The sequence below is a fragment of the Myiozetetes cayanensis genome, unplaced genomic scaffold (genome assembly GCF_022539395.1).
Source record: "Myiozetetes cayanensis isolate MyiCay16 unplaced genomic scaffold, myiCay2020 scf2-11, whole genome shotgun sequence".
In the NCBI taxonomy this organism is placed as follows: Eukaryota; Metazoa; Chordata; class Aves; order Passeriformes; family Tyrannidae; genus Myiozetetes; species Myiozetetes cayanensis.
The window spans coordinates 53,506,054-53,526,617 of record NW_026087411.1 but is presented as its reverse complement, the minus strand read 5'-3'; the positions used below and the strand labels follow the sequence as shown (position 1 = coordinate 53,526,617).

General features: G+C 36.3%; 1 protein-coding gene across 6 annotated transcripts in view; it reads right to left on the bottom strand.

The window, feature by feature from the left end:
- The window catches only part of ZDHHC14 (zinc finger DHHC-type palmitoyltransferase 14), a 645,017-nt gene that overhangs the window by 28,229 nt on the left and 596,224 nt on the right, over positions 1 to 20,564 (bottom strand). For 4 of the 6 annotated variants that reach the window (XM_050316226.1, XM_050316223.1, XM_050316221.1 and 1 more), the window contains exons 2-3: positions 14,370 to 14,542; positions 5,946 to 6,104 (exon numbers count right to left, since the gene is read on the bottom strand). In XM_050316226.1, the coding sequence (XP_050172183.1) occupies positions 5,946 to 6,104; positions 14,370 to 14,472 (262 nt within the window). In that variant the 5' untranslated portion in view covers positions 14,473 to 14,542. The remainder of the gene's footprint in view (positions 1 to 5,945; positions 6,105 to 14,369; positions 14,543 to 20,564) is intronic. The other 2 variants (XM_050316224.1, XM_050316222.1) reach the window with 1 other exon arrangement.

Sequence of the window (20,564 nt, the reverse complement as noted above, 5' to 3'; positions counted from 1 at the left end):
AACACCTTTGCACTTCAGGAACTGGATGAGTGCCAGACACACACTCAATTGTGGAGGAAGAGATTTTAAAACCCCAAACTTGTCCCTAAAGGAAGCATAGTATCCTTACCAAAAAATAGCATCCACAAAGTTTATGGATTTGTTACTCCTTTTTACAGGAAAGCAAAATTTTTTACCCAACTCTGTTGCTGTCTTTTATCTCAATGTGAGTTTAACCATCTTGCAAATTGTTATTCCTCCAAATGTAAATATTTGTTTATTTTCTTAGGTTCCTAATTTTTTTCTGCTCTGACATCTGAGGTTTACAACATCATTTATACAGTTAGATATTATGATCATCTCTGCATTTTTCATATGCAGACCAATCCATAAGTCACAACATCTCTCTGAAGTAGCTTATAATACTATTTTCTTTTTTCAAGAACTTTCTGACGTATTTTGCAGTGATTTGGCTTAAGACTTAAAAACTCTTTGACACACATGCCATGCTTTCTGAATTTCCAAAGTATATCTAATTATATAGATGGCACAAGCACAACTAATATATCACACTGTAAATACTAGTGTGTACTGCATTTGACAGCTTCTTGGGTGGCCCAAAAAGGTAGAACAAACAAAAAGAGCCAAAGCCATTTCTCACATGTAAGAACTGGGAAAAATACACATGAAAAGAAAAATAAGAAAAAAGAAAAAAAAAAAGGTCATAGCAGTCAACTTTGTACTTTTAACTGTTCAGCTAAAGCGTCATTTCAAGACACTCGGAGCTAAGGTTTAGCAGGTTCAAAATGAAATGAAAATTGTAGTCCATTCATCGCAGGAAACATAAGGAAAGAAATAAGCAAAGGTCATGAAAAGGAATTGAAGGTAAAAAGTGAAATAATAAATTAATGAAGGAAGAGTGCTACAGAATGGAATTAAAACCAAGCAAACCAAAGTCCAAACATCAAGTAAACACATTGATTATAAAGAACCAAAGAGTCCTGGGAAAATTACTTTTAGACACATTTCTGTTATAAAAGCCAAACAATGCCACCTCTCAGACTGCTTTTGAAGTAATTTGTGTTCTTCAGGTGGAAAATGGTAGTATCCAAAGTAACTACAGGGAAAAGCTTCTCCTCAGAACAAACCAGTAATTCTCACTCTTTGTCTTACATTGTGTGTGATATGTTTTGTGTGCTTTAGTAATTATTTCCCCATTTTAAAAACAAGTTTACAACACAGGTGCCTAATCTGGGAAATAACTTTTAAAAAATTACAATTATAAATGTTGCTGTTTGGCACACAGCTAGGTACATAACACATTGAATTTTCAAAACAATAAATTAATGGAGTCCAGTCAAGACTGAAACCAAAAAACAATGCCTACAATTGCCCAGCAGAAGTGCTTTACAGAAGCAATGATTCATCCAGAAAGGTGGTGTTTATGGGCTTCTAATACAGCGTATTTTCTGTCAAAAGTTCTGTCAAAACCTTGACACTCGGTCTCATGTTTAGGATCTGTATAAAAGCAATTTGACTTACGAGTTAGAGGAATCCTGTCTCCTACAGGAAACAGAAACATCAAGAGAAAATGCCAGTGTGGTATGTGTGCCTTCGGCACTACTGGCATGCTGGTTTACCGTGATGCCGAAAAATCCAGTATGGAGAAGTGCTCAGAGACTCTGGATCTTTTGAGCAGTCAAGGTATTTATTGCAATGTTGGGAGCAAGCATGATTTGCATCACACAAAACTTGCTCAAAGGTATCACACAAAACCAGGGTTTTTATACAGTTTTCATATATGATTCTTACACGTGTTCATATGATTGCAACATCTATCTATACATATTAGTGATAAGCAGAGTATAGGTGGAACTTAGGGCAGTGCTTTTCTTGGCCCTCAATTTCAGGGGTACATACAGCCTTTGGCCCTGAGTCTGGGGTCTTTTTCTCATCTTCCTTGGTCTGACCTATCTACCTTTCCAATGTTCTCACCCCGCTCACTGAAGCTTGGAGAAAGCCTTGGCTCCAGGCCTATTTCTCCTATTCAAATGTCTACCTTATCTTACCTTATCCTAATTTATTACCTCTAGGCCTATTGTATACTGCTTCCGGCATTCTTCTAAGTTTTGGTCCAGTAGACAGAACAGAGCAAGTCTTAGTAGCACAGGCAGAGTAGATGTTAGGGGGGGCCTATCTTAATTAACTCTTTCAGGCCTGACTCTTGTTTCAACCGTCTCAAGAAACTCATATTAGGTATGGAGGCCACTAGGATCTATTAAGAACTATTGAAAAAACAGAATAACCACTCAGGTTTCAAGAAGGCCTACGCTGAAGATTTCTGAAAGTGTGAGAATATTCACAGGAAGCATTCCCACATGCTCGCCCTCTTCTCCTGTTCTTCCCCAGGGATCCACCCTGGCCAAGGTGGAAAAGGGGCTACTACGTGAACCAAAAGTTTGCTCTAAGTTAGTATGCCATTCTCATGTTCATCAGTGATCTCTGAAAACTCAAAGTAAACATTTCAAAGTCTTTATCCATCAGCTGCACACAAATCTACGATACACAGATTTTGAAATTAATAAAAAGATCATATTGTCTTAGACTAATATAAATGGTGGATCTCTTCTTCCACCTTATTGTATTTTTGTTGGAAGTCTAAAAACAGTTACTTCACTTGTTTAGAAAGACTGAAGCATTGTGAAGACAAGCGAGACTTTAGACACTTAGAAGGCTTAAGTTGATTTACTGCTTGCTAATCATTATTCACTGTTTCTCATTAGTCATTTGGTACTATATTTAAATAAATTGTTTGGATGTAGTCACTTGCTTCTTCAGCTTTTATTATAGATATCAAATTAAACAAGACAAAAATTATTTATGAAAACCAAGTAAAACCAGGATATTACACAGTTGATATTGAAATTACCAAAAATAAATTAAAAAGAAGCCATTTGTTAATTTCAGAAGCAAGCCCCAACCACTGGGCTTTACTAGCACTGCACAGTAACCTCCTGTCAAAACCCAGCAATAACTAGTTTGGGCTCAGAATTTATGTCTGCTGTCATTATTTATCTTTAAAGTCTTTATTTCTTGTGCTTAAACGCACATTATTTTTAATTCATTTATAATTCTTAAACAACATAATGGTACATAAAACCCCTGAGGGGCTAACTTACAACCGACATTCACAGAGGCAGTAAAAAAAGTGGATCAGGAACACACCCAAGATATTTGCTTCAGGGAACACTTCAACATTCAACCAAATTTTTGAAGGCATTACATAAATGCAGCAAACTAGATTTGTATGAAAATACGTATTTTTCTGGATACTACTAGGAAAATGTTGTAGAGCTAAAGGAGTTTGAAGTATTACCATGGGTAGAACTCTAATTACCTCTTTATTGTTATTATTTTAAAGCTATTTCTTGCTATTTTTATCTACAAATACCACATAGATATTTATTAAAAAATTAGTGATGATACAAAAGATCAAGCAAGATCAAGTAACACACGCTTACTAAACAACTACAAAGTTTGGATTAATTCAAAAGGCGGAAAAAACAAAGAATAAGTTTTTCTATGTACTTACATATTTAAAATTCTGCAATAGATCCCTTAGAGAATGAAAAGCATTAATAGAAAGCACAGGATGAAAGAACCTCTCTTTCACACTGCATTTATTTGTCAAGACACTTCAGGAAAGAGTAGCATACTGTTTTTTTGATTCGAAGACAGACTCGATTCCTGCACCACATAGTCTCTGTAGCTGGTTTGTAACTATGCAGCAAAATCTTTGGAATCTATGTGGTTAAAAAGGAATGCGTGGCCATTTTGATAGTGGGCTGCTTAAAAATCATATGGTACTTAAATATCAGATGTTATGCTTAAGTGGCTACTTAAATATCCACATGCGTGTGAAGCAGGACTGCCTGTGCATTGGTTCAGTTATATCAGTAAGGACCTAGCAGATGACAGTGGCACAATAACACTCATTGCTATTACAAGATTTATTCACAAACTAAAATGAAATAAAAGCATCAGCATATAGACAATCCCAACTAAAAGGCTGTGGTAAATGCATAAGACATTCTGATTAAGTGCATGCTCTTACACTGTTAGATCTCCACAAGTACGTAAGACATCCAATTTTCTTGCCACCTATTTTTCACAGAAAATTGGTTGCAGGTATTTGTAGCTTTCACTTTTTGCATTCAATATATCTGAATACTTATATGACAAACAGCTGTACCTAGTCAGGAAACAAAACTACTATACAGTGTACTCTGCAAAAATCACTGTTTTTTGTAATTTCCACTACATTCCTACACTGAGGAAAAAACTACAGCAAATTCATTCCAATTAATGGAAACAATTATTTTAAAACAAATAAACAAACTCCAGATTAGAGAATGTGCAAGAGGAAATTACAATGATCATATCTATTTTATAGGCAGAAAAGACATCTCACTTGTATGAATCACTTGCTCAGATTCTTTTCTGATAGACATTCATAATAACTCACATCTGTTATTTCATTACAGACATAATCAGAAGACTGTGATGTTTCACAGAGTAGGTTTTCCAAATGTAGTATGAAAAGGGTACAGAATAACCTATAGAAAAATCCTTCATAGCAGTGTATTAAAAAACCAAAACAATATTTTAAAGTAAGCTTCAGGATGTATGTGGAGGAGTTGCTCTTATTTACGCTCTCTTGGTAAAGACAACAACAGCCTTTTAAGTTTATTTACTGCATTGATCAACAACCCTATTTTCACATTATCAGGTTTGCTGAGTAATATCATAACACCATAATGTTCAGGTTACACATTTGCTAAAATATTTTTCTGAAAAATATGTCAACTGCAATTCATGAACATTCCTACTTGCTCAATAGCTTCTGCAACACTTATAAAATTCTAACACATCAGAAAAATTTATTTACTGAAAGAACCATTTACAGATAGCAATCAATTCCATAGGGCCAAAAGGCTAATAAACTTTTCACTGTGATGCAAGTGCACTCCCTAAATGAATGTCATCTAAACATAAAACTACAATTCTTCCAATGACTGCTTTATATCTAAAAATATCACTGTTGAATGCTGCAATTACATTTCTCAGCTGGAGACATCTTTCTACATTATTTTCTTGAATGCTTAAGATCCAGGCTCAACAGCGTGCTAATCAACTGCACTAAACTCCAAATGTGATCTAATTAACTGGAAACCACTCAGATTTGATTGGTAGGGGTTTTTTGGTTTGGTTTTACATCCAAGCGTATCTTAATCACCTTGTCTGCCCTCCACAGGAAATACTCATGGAAAAGGACAAGATGTTCAGAAAGAAACAAACCCCAACCCTATCATTATAAAATATGCTTAGCTCCTGACCACATGTACTTACTCTCAAAATACTATGTTTGCCCATAATTTCTTATGGATTCTGACTTTAAAATTTCTAATCATAAAACTACTCAAAGATGAGAATCACCTACAGTGTGTATTTTGGTCACAGTTCAAGCCCAAACCATTTGAACTATGTCTTACAATCAGTTTCTAATCAAGTGGGGAAGCAGCTCCTTGCCCACAATTTAGTTTGTTGAAGGAAACAATCCTGAGATTCCTGTAAAGGTTGATTCTCTGCATTGGAAAGGTCATTACACATTGTATTTGAGTTGGGTGTGTTCTCTGTCTTACAGAGCAAGTTAGGAAAGATGTATGCTTTAGAAGGTATCTTTCTTTCTTAGATTAGCAACATCTGTTAGGTCAAGTCTCCTTTCCTGCCTCCTCTAAAATTCCTAACATTTATTAGAGGTTGCAGAAAAGAAGGACGAACACAGCAAGTCACCTCATAAGCAATCTTGTCACTTATTCTGATTCTTTTCTCTCTCCTAAGAAGAGTATTCACAACAACACCAAATACTACCACATTGAACACATGCCATATCTTTTTTTACTCACCTACGCAGTTATCACAAAGGCTGCAATGTGAGGCACGAGGTGGGCGGAAAATCTTGCAAGTAAAACAATATTTTAGTTTCACTGTCTGTCCATTGATGATCACTTCTTTTGTTCTGGGAGGGGGACGATATCCTCCTGAACTGGAGCCATTTGCTATATCTAAACATGGAAATACAACACGTTAAATTTTTTACAAGCTATGATGTCTGCTGATGTCTGACTGTCCTTGATGGCAATCTATAGCAAGCCTCAATTTTATATTAACACAAAATAAATTTTTCCCCTCCTAACTCTCCTAAAATACCATGTAGCAAAGACTTCATTACATTTCAAATGTATTTCATTTAAAATAGCATACATAGCCAATCAATTTGAATTAAAGAAACCATCCAAGCCCAATTCACAAATGATGACAATGACCTTGATCCCCAAACTCTTACAACCCTCATACCCCCTAGTTTTTCATAGATAATACATTAAAGACAACTATGACTACTGGTGTGGGATAGTAAAACTTGGACAAGTTATCCTTAGGATCCAGAATTTCAGTAGTAACAAAGAGTCTCTCTAGAAGTGCTGCAGAAATTCTACAATCTAATACAGAACCTGTACATTTACTTAAGCAACAACAGCTCTGTCATCAGAGCCTGGCATATGCTGAGATCCCTTGAATGCTATGGTACAACAGGGCACATTCACAATAGCATTTTTCAGCTCCTGCTGTTTAGAAGTTTTAAAATCCAACTCCCAGTGTTACTTCTACACACTCTGAAGTTTGTTTGTTGCATAAAACCAGTTTCCAACTACCTCATTTGATACAAGTGGTGGAGTTTTGGGGTTTGTTTCTTAACTTTATTTTATTTTATTTTAGGACATTAGCAACAAGTTTTCCAGCAACTAAAGGACCAACCAGGCTTAGTCAATGAAGTTCAATTTTGCCCAAGCTGAACTTTAAGTTGAACATCTAAAAGTGGCACCATTTTCTAGGTTTAACTGTTCTTGTATAATCACAATCAAATCAAACCACAGAAGTGAAAAAAACCCAAATTATTAATCTTGGACAGGCAGAACAGCTAAGACCATAGGAAAGTAAAATAAAGCACTTTGCAATATATGAATGAAAATACATTTCAAAGTCCCAGTCACTTGCACAACTATGTCTTAAGTTGTCCCCCTCAGTTTCATGTGAGGTTTGTTACTGAAAGATCTATGACCTGTATTTGAGCTCAAAGGGTTAGAAATCACCCACGAATATTATTATGCCTGAGTATGTACATAATCATTGAAAGAAAAGTACTGAAACCAGTCAAGGGGAAGAAAAATGCTCTTTTTCCTAAAGAAACATATATGTTATAAAACGCATATTGACCAAACCCAGTATTTCCCCTCCCTTTCATGAACTTCAAAAAGTGCACTGCATTTATTTTAAATGGGCTCTGGCAGAATCTCAAAGGCAACTTCCGTCTTCTCTGGTGAAGAAGGGAGACTACTGTCCAGCCCATTACATTTACAATGCTGGTTTTCTAAGAGGATTTCCTCCCAGACATTCGCAGGGAAGTTCACAGAGACAGCAAATCCTAGCTCTCTTAGGAGAGAAAATCCAAGGGTGAAAGCTGATGCAAATGAAATTAATGAAAACAGTCTTGCTGACTTTCCATGGACTCAGAATTTTACTTGCAATCCTAAATTGTGTAATCAAACCTGAAAGTCCCAGTCTTTCTGTTTACTAGCATCTTTTTCCTGGAAACTAGGAACTGAGCAAGGTCAAATATGCTTGGATTTAATCTGATTTATCTAACCTAAATGTGCTAAACATGTCCTGGTCCCACTGTGAATTTTCAGACTGTAATTAGCCTTCAATTTGACTGCTCATATTTGGGGTCTAGCACACTTAAATCTTTCAAAATATGAGGTCCCTTTGAGGCACAATAGAATTAACTTTTACAGAATCACCTTCTCCCAATGACCTGTGTTTGACCACTACTACATTTTTCTCATCCAATCCATCACTTGTAGCAATACAAGTTATTTTACAAAAAGTTTAAAATTTGCCCACTAATGGGATTGCCTTCTATCCTCTCTGTTCTGACATGTTTTATAACTTCTCTAGCAGGGTTAACTGTTCATGCACTAGATGGGGCTCCAGCATTTTTATTATCCTATTACAAAAGTCCCAAACATATAATCCATGTCCTTGTAGGACCAAAAGACCCAAACTGCTCCAAGAAACTAAGTATTTAATGGCAATGCAGTACGGCCTAGCAACATTCTAATGTGACAACAAACTCTACTCAGATTTCTCAGTTTATTATGCTGAAAAGAAATGGGAGGTGCTGTTTAGATGAAACACAGACACAAAGTTTTTATACATATAACATGCTCAATCAAGGGTTGGATTTTTTGGTCAATGTTCTTAAGATCCTAAGATAAACAGCCTCTAGGTGGTCTCCCCACATTGCCTCTATACAACCTTCGTATTATGCAAGGTCTGCTGACAATTTTAACAGGACACAATTTCAATCTTCAAACAATACTATTAGAAAAGTCAGCAACTTGCAATAATTGTAATGTTTCCTGACAAGAAAATGCCAATGTAAGAAAAAAAATCTGTATGTAAAACCTATAATATCTAAGGAACAACAGGAAAAACATAAAACAAAACAAAGCTGTACAAAATGCAGGCCTCTAAGAAATGTCTTCCACTGTGTTGAACCACTTAAATCTAAGCTACATGCTTAATAACAGCGGGCTACAAGAGAAAAGACTTAATTTATTTGGGGGGGGAGAACTTTAATCAAATGTTTAATATTAATTAATTATTAATTAATTTATTAATATTATTAATTTATTAATTAAACTTTAATAAAATGTTCTTGTTTCCAGACAGTAATCTCAGGGACAAACAATACTGGGAACCTGGCTTAGACTGAAACCAGCAGCTACTAACTGCATTCTGATGCACAGTGTAATTTCACTACATTTATTTTAAGAATGTTTCTTAAACAGTGCAATATCAGTTAGAACTATAAGCCTATCCAGTTGGTATCTCACCTTTGGAGAGAAAGCAAAACATGTATTTGTTCAGACTATTGTCAGTTCTATGAATTGCCTATGCTGTGGCACAGATTTAATTTTGTAAGGTTGTAATGAAATCAAATTGTGCATTTCAAAACAAATGAAAGGTAAGGAATTGTGAAGGAGTCTCAAATGTGGTCTTAAGCATCAATGTAAATTACAGAGCCAAGACATAAATGACTTCCAGAGATGGTGTGCTGGTGTAGCTTATACACTGAGTTTAGGGCTTTTGAAAATGTAAAAGCAAGCAAGAAGATACCGTGATCTGGCCTGAACTGGTTGCACAGAATAAATGAGGAAGATACACATAGATTAAGACAGATAGCCTAAAGAAAAATCCAAAGAGTTTAAGGCTGGAAGGATAAATTACCATGATCATCTTTTCATTTATCTGCATCAGTAGGACCAGGGAAGTGATTCTTCCACTGTATTCAGTGCTGGTGAGGCCGTACCTCAAGGAATCTGTCCAGGTCTGGGCCCCTCAGTTCAGGAAGGATATTGAGGTGCCAGAGCAGGTCCAGAGAAGAGCAACCAGGCTGGTGAAGGGACTCAAGTACAAGTCCTATGAGGAAAGGCTGAGGGAGCTGGGGTTGTTTAGTCTGGAGAAGAGGAGGCTCAGGGGAGACCTCATCACTGTCTACAACTACCTGAAAGGAGTTTGTAGCCGGGTGGGGGTTGGTCTCTTCTCCCAGGCAACCAGCAGTAGGACGAGAGGGCACGGGCTTAAACTCTGCCAGGGGAGGTTTAGGTTGGATATTAGGAAGAAATTTTTTACAGAGAGAGTAATCAGGCATTGGAACGGGTTGCCCAAGGAGGTGGTGGATTCACTGTTCCTGGAAGTTTTTAAGATGAGACTGGATGCCATGGTCTAGTAACCACTGCAGTGTTGGATCAGCAGTTGGACTTGATGATCTCAAGTCTTTTCCAACCTGGTTGATTCTATGATTTTATTCTATCACCTATTCAATGCAAAAAAGATCAGTTTTGAGGAAGATCTGTTAAACTTGTATATGTCAACTGGACAGACTCCCATCTGTGAAACCCATTCTCCTGTATTTGGTTATCCTTTTAGGCCTTCATATTTACAAGTTTGCATTTTTCCACTCTCCAATGTAACTACAAGAAACACATACCATAATTGCAAAGAGGCTACAAAATAAGGCTGCTCATAGTATTTATGTTTCCACAGGAAAAAACAGTCCCTCTCAATATATTTTCTGTTACTGCTGAAGCACCATGAAAATAATGCAATCACCACTGGGGTTCCCCTGGAAAAAAGAACTTTCAAATTTCAATGGAAGTTATAACCAAAATAAAAATACTACATCAAAAAGTGTAATGTTCCATTTAGAAAAGAAGAAAAAAAAAAAGACCATGCTGCATTTCAGTGAAATTACAGTACTTTCACAGCAAATAACCCTACATTACCTTCAGTGATTTGCATTACATAAGCCTCATGCACCTAGTTGCTTTTGCTATTATATGAAAACAAAACAAAACCAAAAAGCAACCAAACTAAAGTATTTTAAGACTTTTGCTCTTCTTCTCTCTTAGGCCAAACACATGTATTTATTAAATATTCTTACAGGTCCTGTTTTCTAGACTTCTCTTTTGCTTCCTTCCTCTTGAGTTTCCACACATGGTGTCAACAGCCAGACAGTGAACTGAGCCCTCATCACCAATAGCTATCACAGAATGTCACTTCTGGTTCATGTAATGACTCTTCTTCTAACACATCCCAAAAAGGATCTCCCCTTTTTGTCACATCACAGTGCTGACTCAATTCTGCTTGTGGATAATACTCAAGTGTCCTCTTACTGTACCATTCACCAAGTAAACCCCTTTTTGTTAGTATTTGATTTCCGTTTGTAGTCATGCATTTTGGGTTTATTCCCTAAATTTTCTAAGACTATTTAAAATATATTTTAAATCAAACCCAGTAGCTGCAAATGTCCCCTGTCAGCATCAACTTCAGAGTTAAGCATATTCTTTTTGAGCCTACAATCAGTCTGTGAAATATCCTAACTTGATCACCTACCATTTGCCACTAGAGTGTCTCTTCAAAAAGTTGATCACTGACTTTGTGGCAATTTAATCTAGACCTTATTTCCAAAATTTATATAAAAAGAATACTATGCATCACAGTATCAGGAGCTCAATTAGAGCGAAAATTAAGCACATCTGCTTCTTTTCCACTAAAAGTTCTTTTCCACCAAGAAAACGTTACTTTTTTCAATGAAGGACATCAGTTTGGCTACACTTGATTTACTCTTCAAATATTTTGTTGCTTGATTTGAGACTTAGATGGCCATAAACCCCACTCCTTGACAGGCCCAGTTCTTATAATTTGATCATTTAGCAGTTTACTCCATGTCTCTCTAACCAGAGAATAGTTTCTAGCGATAAAATGGACAGATTTCTATTAAAGTAGAAGATTAGATAAACAAGTAAAGATACAGTATAGTAGATTGACAGACTTTTAACTTCTTTCCCTTTCCTGACCTGTACTTCCAATCAGCTGTCCAGAAGCTACAAGTTATCTTCTAATATCAAAGCAGTGTTGAATCCTTCAGACTGTCCTCTGCTATTTCTCATTTCCCAACAAACACAGCACACCTTCAGCTTCTCTTTCTTCCTCTGACCTCTAACAGAACCTGTCCTGTTGCCTTCTACCTTTCCTTGATGGCTCTAACTGACTTCATTCTACTTTTGCCTTTTCCACACTTTCCCAATATGCTTCTGCCATCTCTTTTTACTCATCTTTAGAAACTATCTCCACTTATACACATATGCTTTTGACTGCAATCAAATACAGTCAGAATGGTCTCTTAGTACACTTTCCAACCTTCCTCTGGATGATGATATCTTGATGATGTGCATTTATTGTAATATTTTTCAATAATAGAAGTCTCTTTTGCTTTTTGGCCAACTTTTTTTTTTCAGTTTCTTTCACTTTTTGTTCTTCTATGAACACAGCAAATTCACAGGAAAAACTGCTTTGCATTCCGGTACCCTGGGGGTGGAAACAGCAGCATCACAGCTCTGCTAGTCCCCCATCTTCACCCAAAAAAGGGTGACAGACTAGGTGGAAACATTTCTCATTGTCAGTATGGCAACCCTGTTTCCAAAAAGTCACCTGATAGAATGAAGTACCGGCCACTTCTTTAGAAGGTCTTATTCTGAGAACCATTCTCCTTAATCAGCTCATTCTATTCTGTGCTTTCTAATGTACAAAAAAAGAAATTTAGTAAGTTTTAAAAAAAACTACTAAATAACATTCTTAAATCGGAATTCCTTTTCTCAGAACACAACTGTTTCTCACTGCATTTGTAATGATTTCTGGGTGGTTGCTTCCCAAAGGGACAAGTAGGGCAGGCAGTGTAAGACTCAAGTATCTAATAATGACTCGAGTAAAGTAAAAGCCACAGATAGAACATGCAATATACACAAATTTTAGAAAAGAAAGAATTCGGTAGAGGCATTATTTTTTAGGTGAGTTATGTGAAGAATTTCTTGCCTAGAAATATATTACTCTTAACCTCACACCACATCTTTAGAAGGCACTGAAAGTTCTAAGGTACAGCAAGTTCCAAGGCAATCAAACCAGAATGATAGTTTTGGAGCATCTAGTTTGCCTTTCAAACGTAGGAACCATTCAACTTTTCCTGCTGCACAGATGCCACTCCACTAGGATACACCTTTTAAGGGTACATTAAAAAATATATATATTTTAACAGTACAAAAAAAATTTCTTTCCATTTCTATTGTTGAATCCAGAGTCGTAGTTTTAGGGTAGAAGGATTTCTTATAGCTACCTAGCTTGTTCCTCTATTAGACTTGCCATAAGCCCTCAGGCTTGCGAACTCCACATTTGCTGGCAATGTAATTCCTTGCTTCAATATTCCACTGGCCCTTTTTGGAAGACTACTGCCTTTGCTACTGCTGAAGAAAAGACAGTGGCTTTGATCAGCTCAGCATCCTGAACCTCTGAAGCAAGTATGCAATACCATTTAAAAAAAAAACTAAACAGAAGTTCTGAAATAGAAACATTTTGACTCTCCTAATGCACCTTTTGATACAGACTTTTTTCTAGTTTCCAACTTGTATTTTTAGTTTTTTATTTAGCTGAAACTCTATTTAAGAGATGCTAAGAAAAATTATTGTTAGCTGCTTATTTGAAATAATTAACTTCCTGACATAGATCAATGTTTCTTTGCACTCAGGGTAAATAAGCAATTCCTTAAATCGGAACTTACGTCTGTATTTTGGACTAAAGCCGGTACCTTATTCTAGGTAAAGAAGTCCTTGAAAGAGATTAATAAAAGTAGACCATAATACTGATTAGGAAAAGGTGCTAAACAAACGCTTCATTAAATTTTTCCATATGCATTAAAAAAAAATTGGTGAATTTTTGTGGCCTAAGCTGTATACCTTTTTTTTCCTGAGGTTTTCAGATGCTTAACCAAGGTGATTCAACCACTTCTGAAATTTAGATGGATAGGAAATATTTAAACACTTCTATTGTAAAAAGCCTAAGACTGTACTATAGCATTAAATGTCAAGGATGCCTCAGGTATTTCTCCTGTGCTTGCATAAACGTGTTACCCATCTTTTCAATTATATGAGTGAGCATTCCTCTGAAACTGCTTCAGAAAAATGGGATTTCCATTGACTATCATATCAAAGCAGATACTGTAGCCTTTGGTAAGCTTTAGTAGCCTACTGAAAAATAAGCACACAAACCCACTGCTTATGAAACAACTCTGCAAACTCGTGTTGGTTTCTTATCCAGGTAGCACATTTTAGCTATTCAGCATATTTGTGGCTGTAGAAATCCCACTTTTAGAATTTCATTAACAATTCTCTTGATAAGTGAGGCTGATTAAAACCTAGCTCTCTAATTATGCTGGTTTTACACAAATAAAAACCAGTAACATTTTAAGTGTATATTAACACAGTTTCACAATATAAATAATAACAATTAAATTCAGTTAAACTCTGAGGAAACACTACTTTAAAAGATGCACATTTGTAGAACCTTTGAAATATCAGCTTTTTGCCAAAAACAATTTAAAAAGTATTCTCTTGTGCACCACAAAGATACTTCTACCAGACTTGCTGAAAAGTATTTCCAGTAATAACTATCAGGCGTGTTCCAAGGCCAGGATTGCGTTTACTTTTTTTGTGAAGAACTGATCTTTTCACAGGAATCACTGCAGTGTTATCAGACATTACAATTCTGGAACAATCACTGTGGCAAGATAGGAGTAACTCCTCTCATGATCAGAGCAGCACACTGCCTTCACACAGTACATGCACCCTTGGGAGGAAAGCGAAGAGACAACAGACCTTCATTGTTACCTATTTGTCTCTCTAGATCTGCTGCTTCATCTGGTGTTGCGCGGGGGAGGACACCAGGATCACTGAAACTAGTACGCAGCAGGGTCCCCATCACGAAAAAGAAAAGAATCCCACCAATTGCAGGTATAGCAGGCGTAATCTTCTCCGACAAATATGGACAACTGGAAAGAGAAAAAGATTAAACAATCAGCAAAACATAGGGCAACTTGCTCTCGAAAACTATTTACCTCTATAAATGCATACGAAGAATCCACTTCTATTGATAAATTACTTGTCTTGGAATGTTTACTGAAGCTGAAATTTCTGTTTATGTCTTTATGACACTTCTGAAATTTCTCAATGATTTGTTAAATAAAGGCTGAAATAGTATAATAATGGCCTCGCTATTATGCAGTACTCATTTAAGTAAGAAAATATTTTTAGTACAGGATAATAAGCTTATATATTTCTTCATCTAATGCCCAGTTACATAAAAGTAAATTGAGCAGAGTGAGGGAAGGGGAAATAACCTGAAGCAGCATATAACATGATGAAATAAGCCACACTGGAAAGTGCAATTAAGTCTATAAAATGAATTTAATATCCATCAGCAAGATGGTGCTGAAGAACTTGTGACATACTCCTTTTATAGCCTTGGTATATATCAAAATTATAACACCACTACTGATTCTCTTTCTTAATCCATTTCTTGTAACTTGGCAAACTTGTTTAACTCATTTACGAAGTAAGAAGAGTGCAAATGACAGTGCAACACACCTGGGACCAAATAACTGGGATGGAGAGCGTATGTCTATGGCAACATCAACAGCTCTTCAGCAGGACAAAAATGGGCCTGTGGTTACCAGATTTACAACATATGTGCAGGGTTTTAGATTGGATTACAGTTTTAGTAAATTTTCCTCTGAGCTTCACATGTGATTAAATCAAAATGGATGGAAGCATGGAATCTCAACAATAGACAAATGTAAGTATCTCCCTACAGTTGTGCAAAAAGAAGGGATATGAGCACTCAGACATTAAACCGTATACCAGTCTTGCTAATCTCAGTCACACAGTAAGCAGTGCAGGACCATCTTAGAAAACACGGGCTGAAGATTCTCTTCATAGCCCTCATATTAAGTAGGGTGGGCAGAATACCAAGGTGGCTTCATGTATTTCTGATATCTGCACAAGAAGTCATAAAATAAGCCTAAAGCCCTCATAAGCCAAAACCCAACAAGTTCTAGGCCTTAGGGCTTCATCTAAAGCTTCCAGGTATCAATCAAGTTTAATATTGTTTTCCCTGCTTCTGCTGACTGCCTCAAATGATGATTCAGACGCACAAGCTTTTAAAGCACTGCAAGTCAGTCAGCCTCAGTGGAATGTTAACTCTGAGCAAGTGATGACAATGTCAGTTTCAGTGTCCATCACTTCTGCCGGTGGGATGCGGAGAGAATGGAAACACTTTTCATACCAGCTACCACGTACAAAACGTTTATCTGTCTGCACAATCTTTTTAAACATACTTTGGTGGTTCAAACGTAGTGGGTTTCATGGATGAAGTAAGTCCACAAACACCACACTGCGCATAACACCAGTATGAGTGGAAATCATCTTTCTCCATATGTGAATTCAATATTACAAGCGTAACAAGTTAAGAAATATTAAAGGACAACTGGGTATAGAAAAAAGGTGAAGGATAAGAGATACTATAGTTTCCCATAACAAATAGACTATTTAAATACTGGGAGATATACTTCAAATGTACACTTTGAGGAAAATCTCAAAGACCCAGATTTATAAAAATCAGTGCTAACTAAAGGAAGCAGCAGCAAGACACAAGCCTTGGTAGCTACAAGCCTTGCTCCTTTCATATTAGAGAAGTCAGTCACAATGAACAATCCAAGAGAAGCTTTCACAGTGTATGAATGTCCTAGTGCTCAATTTATTTCTTGCCGCAAAGCATTACTGAAATCAAAACTACTGTAATATGCTCAGACAAGAGTACAAATAGGCTGCAAGAACATAGTTTTAAAAGGATTAGAAGGAACACGTACACTAATGTACACTAAATATAGCACAGTGCTATTATCCTTCCATTGCATTATTCATTATATATTCCAGAGAAATTGCAACTGTGATGAAGTCTGTTGACCAAAAAGAGCTGTATGTGTGCGAAAGGTAACATGAGATAATCTCAGAGTAGCACAGTAGGTGTGTTAACACAAAACCAGCAATGGCATCTGCATACACAAATTCCCATTGATACTCAAAGAACAGAAACTGAAGGGCCATCACAACACGGATACGTTTTCTTTTAACTGTAATTTCATAGGAAATTTGTAAAAAGAACAAATTCCTGTGCTGAAATACTGAGAAAGCCTTGCACTGTTGAAAATGATGTCTTCAACATAGTAAAAAAACATGAAAACATCTGTCTCTGCCTTGCTGAACCAAGTCCATCAGCAGTGAAAAAAACCCCACTCTCAAAGCTGTGTATACTCTTCACCATAAGCAAGTATAAGGTAATCTGCTTTACCTAAAGGTGTTTTCAGGGTTTAACAACTCGTATTTTACCAACTTTGACATGGAATTAATTCAGCAATAATGTAGAAAAGTAAGTAATGTTCCACAAATTCAGAAATTATTTCAAGCTGAGAAAACAGTCCTTACAGAGATTCAGGCAGTGAGCCTAGGCAGGACCTTTTAATACAGTCTGATTTATGCACAGACCATATAATTTTACATGGGCCTGCAGGGATCTCAATGATGTCTATCCTTTAAAAAGGTCCAATTAATTTTTCAAATAGCTGTCAGTTAAATTAAAAAAAAAAAAAAAGGTACAAAAAACCCCAACAGAAACCAGCAGATACTGTTAGAGGTTTTTTTCCTTTATCTCTGTATAAAAAGAGGGGGGTGAAAAAATGGTAATTCTCCTGGGTTATTAAAAATCCACTAACCATGCCTCCAAATTAAAAATGTGGATCTTAGCTCAAAATTTTGATATATCTGTAGAAATACACTTGCATATTTATATAATTTATATTTACATGCTTATATAACAAATCTACTTGTACTGCTACATTAAGTCAATATTAAACAATTTGTCTTAGTGTTACTACTTTCAGAAATGTCAAGTACACAGGAAAAGATTATCCCTAATATTTGCTCAAATTCCTTAATTAATTTGCTTTAAATGAGAATGGATCCCTTCAGGCATCAGCTTTCCTCAGATACTACAAGAAATATCTTTTTTTTGATGGTATTTTCAGTGAGTTTTTAAAGTAAACATCAGTGGGTATTTCCTGACAGCAAATTTCAGAATTTTCAGGCAGAGGGACTCCCTGAGCAGAGATCTGCCCATTGGGAGCACCACTTACGATAAGAAGCAGAGAGGTCCACAAAAATCTCTTACTGCAGAGCAAGCAGTGACCAACCTTTTCAAACTGACACTTGGTAACTACTAGATGCGAGCTGATGTCCTCAGTTCACATCTTAGAGTAGAACAATTGCTCTTAATCAGTATCTGTAATGACAGCAAGTACTGATTAGGTCCACCCCAGAAAATTTTTAGGGAATACTACTTGACCACAGATCCCACTAGAAACTGTGACTGTAAAAATAGCTTCTTCAGAGAAAAATGTTTGTTCTGCACAAAGCAAGCTATAACACAACTTGAAGGTTTGAATTAATTAATTAGAGGAGTTTTATACCTTCAGCCCTGCTTTTTGCTTGGCTTTCTCAGCCACTTTTTTGAAGCACCGTATGAAAGTTTGCATGAGCGTAGGAGGGAAATAAAATCTGCTGGAAGACTAGTCTGTCATAGCTAGATAAAAATAAAAACACCCTGGTAATGTTATCAAGCATCACCCCTGTGAACAAAGGATACAGGAGAAGAACAAAAGCAATTCTTACCAGCAGCCCTCTTAACTGTGTAATTGTGCTCCTTGTGGCTACCGACACCAGCAGAAAAGTACACATAGTAACCGTACTGAGGAGCACACACAGGGAGAGTCCTACAACATGCAAGGACTGTCATTAGAAATAGGGAGGAAAGAAAAAAAGTCTCCTTAAGGCCTTTCCTGGAAAGATGAATTCCCAAACAGTTCTCTGACAATTATTCACTGATGGTGAGACTCAGTAAATAACAAATTTACTCAGCAGGGACAATGGAGATTTGGAGAGAGGCTAAGCCTCTAGTTACCAAAAACAAACAAACAAAAAAACCTCAAAAACAAACAAACAAAAAAAAAAAAAAGAAGAAAAAGGTTAAATTTAGTTCCAAATACAACCACTTGCTACAGAGGACAAAAAGACAGGGTTTTACACATTAGAGATCTCATTTAGTATTTGCTCAGTTGGCACACAGAAAACAATAAAGGTACAAATGTCATGCAGAGATCACACTTAATTACACTAATTAAAAAAAAGACCCGTACCCTACAAGCTTGGCTAGCAAGACTGTTAAGAGGATACTCTATGTCAAGCTTTTCATCAGCATAAAACTCTTCAAAGCAGATATCAAATATAAGTACTCTAGGAAAAGCATACTATAAATATAGCTGAACCAAGTAACATAGGGAAATAAAATAATTGTTCATTTTCCTACATCATCAACTTAATTTCCATTTCTCCGAGTACTGCCTACTTAATATACTAGTAGTTACTGGTATGCAGGTGATGTCCAACAAGAGATAAGGCTGGCACTGCAAACCCCGAGTCGAGTTCCACATGTTACAAGTTAACATCTGAATGAGATCGTGCTGCTTTCTTTAAACTAGCCCAAAGGGTTTGTCATTTCTCCTTCCACTCATTTATAGCTCCTCTCCGTTTACCCTTCCTTTCAACTCCACTGCATCATTGCTCCAAGCCTCTTGGTCCCAAACTTCTGCCCTTATGCCAACACAAATTTTCATCAGGTTCTTTTGTGAGTAAACTTAGTTTACTAAAACGTATGAAAATGACACCATTTTGTTGACTTCTGTCTCCTTAACAAACCAAACATGCACTTGGAAAGAAGCACTGAGACTGGCACAAAGCAAGAGAGAAAGAAGCACACATCAAATTACAGTGAGAGAACCTGGGACAGAGGGAGGAGACCTCCATTTCAGCAGCTGTCAAGTAAGGTTTTCACTCAGACCACTGCTTCTTGTGAAACCATGTTCTAACCTTGACCTCTTTCAATTTAGAGACAGCAACAGAATACCCACATAGACAGATAAAAGGCAAATCAAGACTCTGGGTTAGAAGAATAAAAATAGCTTATAATTTACTTTTCTAATGACAAGTTGCCAGTTTAAAGAAAGCAGCCCTTTGGCTGGATGAAGAACAACAGAGACAGCACAAGATGGAAAGATGGGCAAAACAGAGGGCACAGCAAGAACCTTGGAGGCTGCTGCCTGACAAAGAATATATAAACAGGACAAAGAGAATGATGAGAGCGAAGTAATTTCACTCTCTTGTAGGGTTTGAAGGGTTGCTTCGTTGTACTTGTTTTTTTTCACAAGCATGCTGCTGGCACACAAAAAATGTGATGTAATTTCAGTATAGATTAGTCCAAACAATGTTACATGAAATTCCTAACAAGATTAGCTGAGGAAGTCCTGCATTAGTTTCCCACATGTCCCTGATTCTTTTGAACAGTCTTTAAAATTCCTATTGAATTTTTAAAGAGATATTAAGACATGCACAGACTAATTTCAATAGGATTTGAAATTTACTTGTAAAAGTAGATTTAATTATTATTTTTGTGGTTTGTACATTTTTTCTGAATCATACATTTCCTCATTTCAAAGTGCTCAACCAGTTTCAAAACTAATTTGATACAACACAAAAATCAGTCTTCTAATAACTTGCATCGTTTCAAATCCAGGAAATTTAGAATGCTGCAAACATGTGAAGACGATGGAGAACACCACCTGACAAAAAAAAGGTAGAATGACAACAGTAGGGGAAACAATAGGCAGAATATTACTTCCTCCTCAGTTTAACAATCTAAAATCAGAAAGGCATATTTGATGAATTATTACAGAAAAGTGGCATTTAACCTTACTTAAATACTTTACTCATTTATTCTGTATTTTATGGTACTGGATACATCCTACTTTTTTCTGTATTTGCAATATTGCTAGGGGTTAACTCCACTTAAAATTAATTAAAAATAATTTTTAAGTGGAAACACATATAGACTAATAGTAATTATAG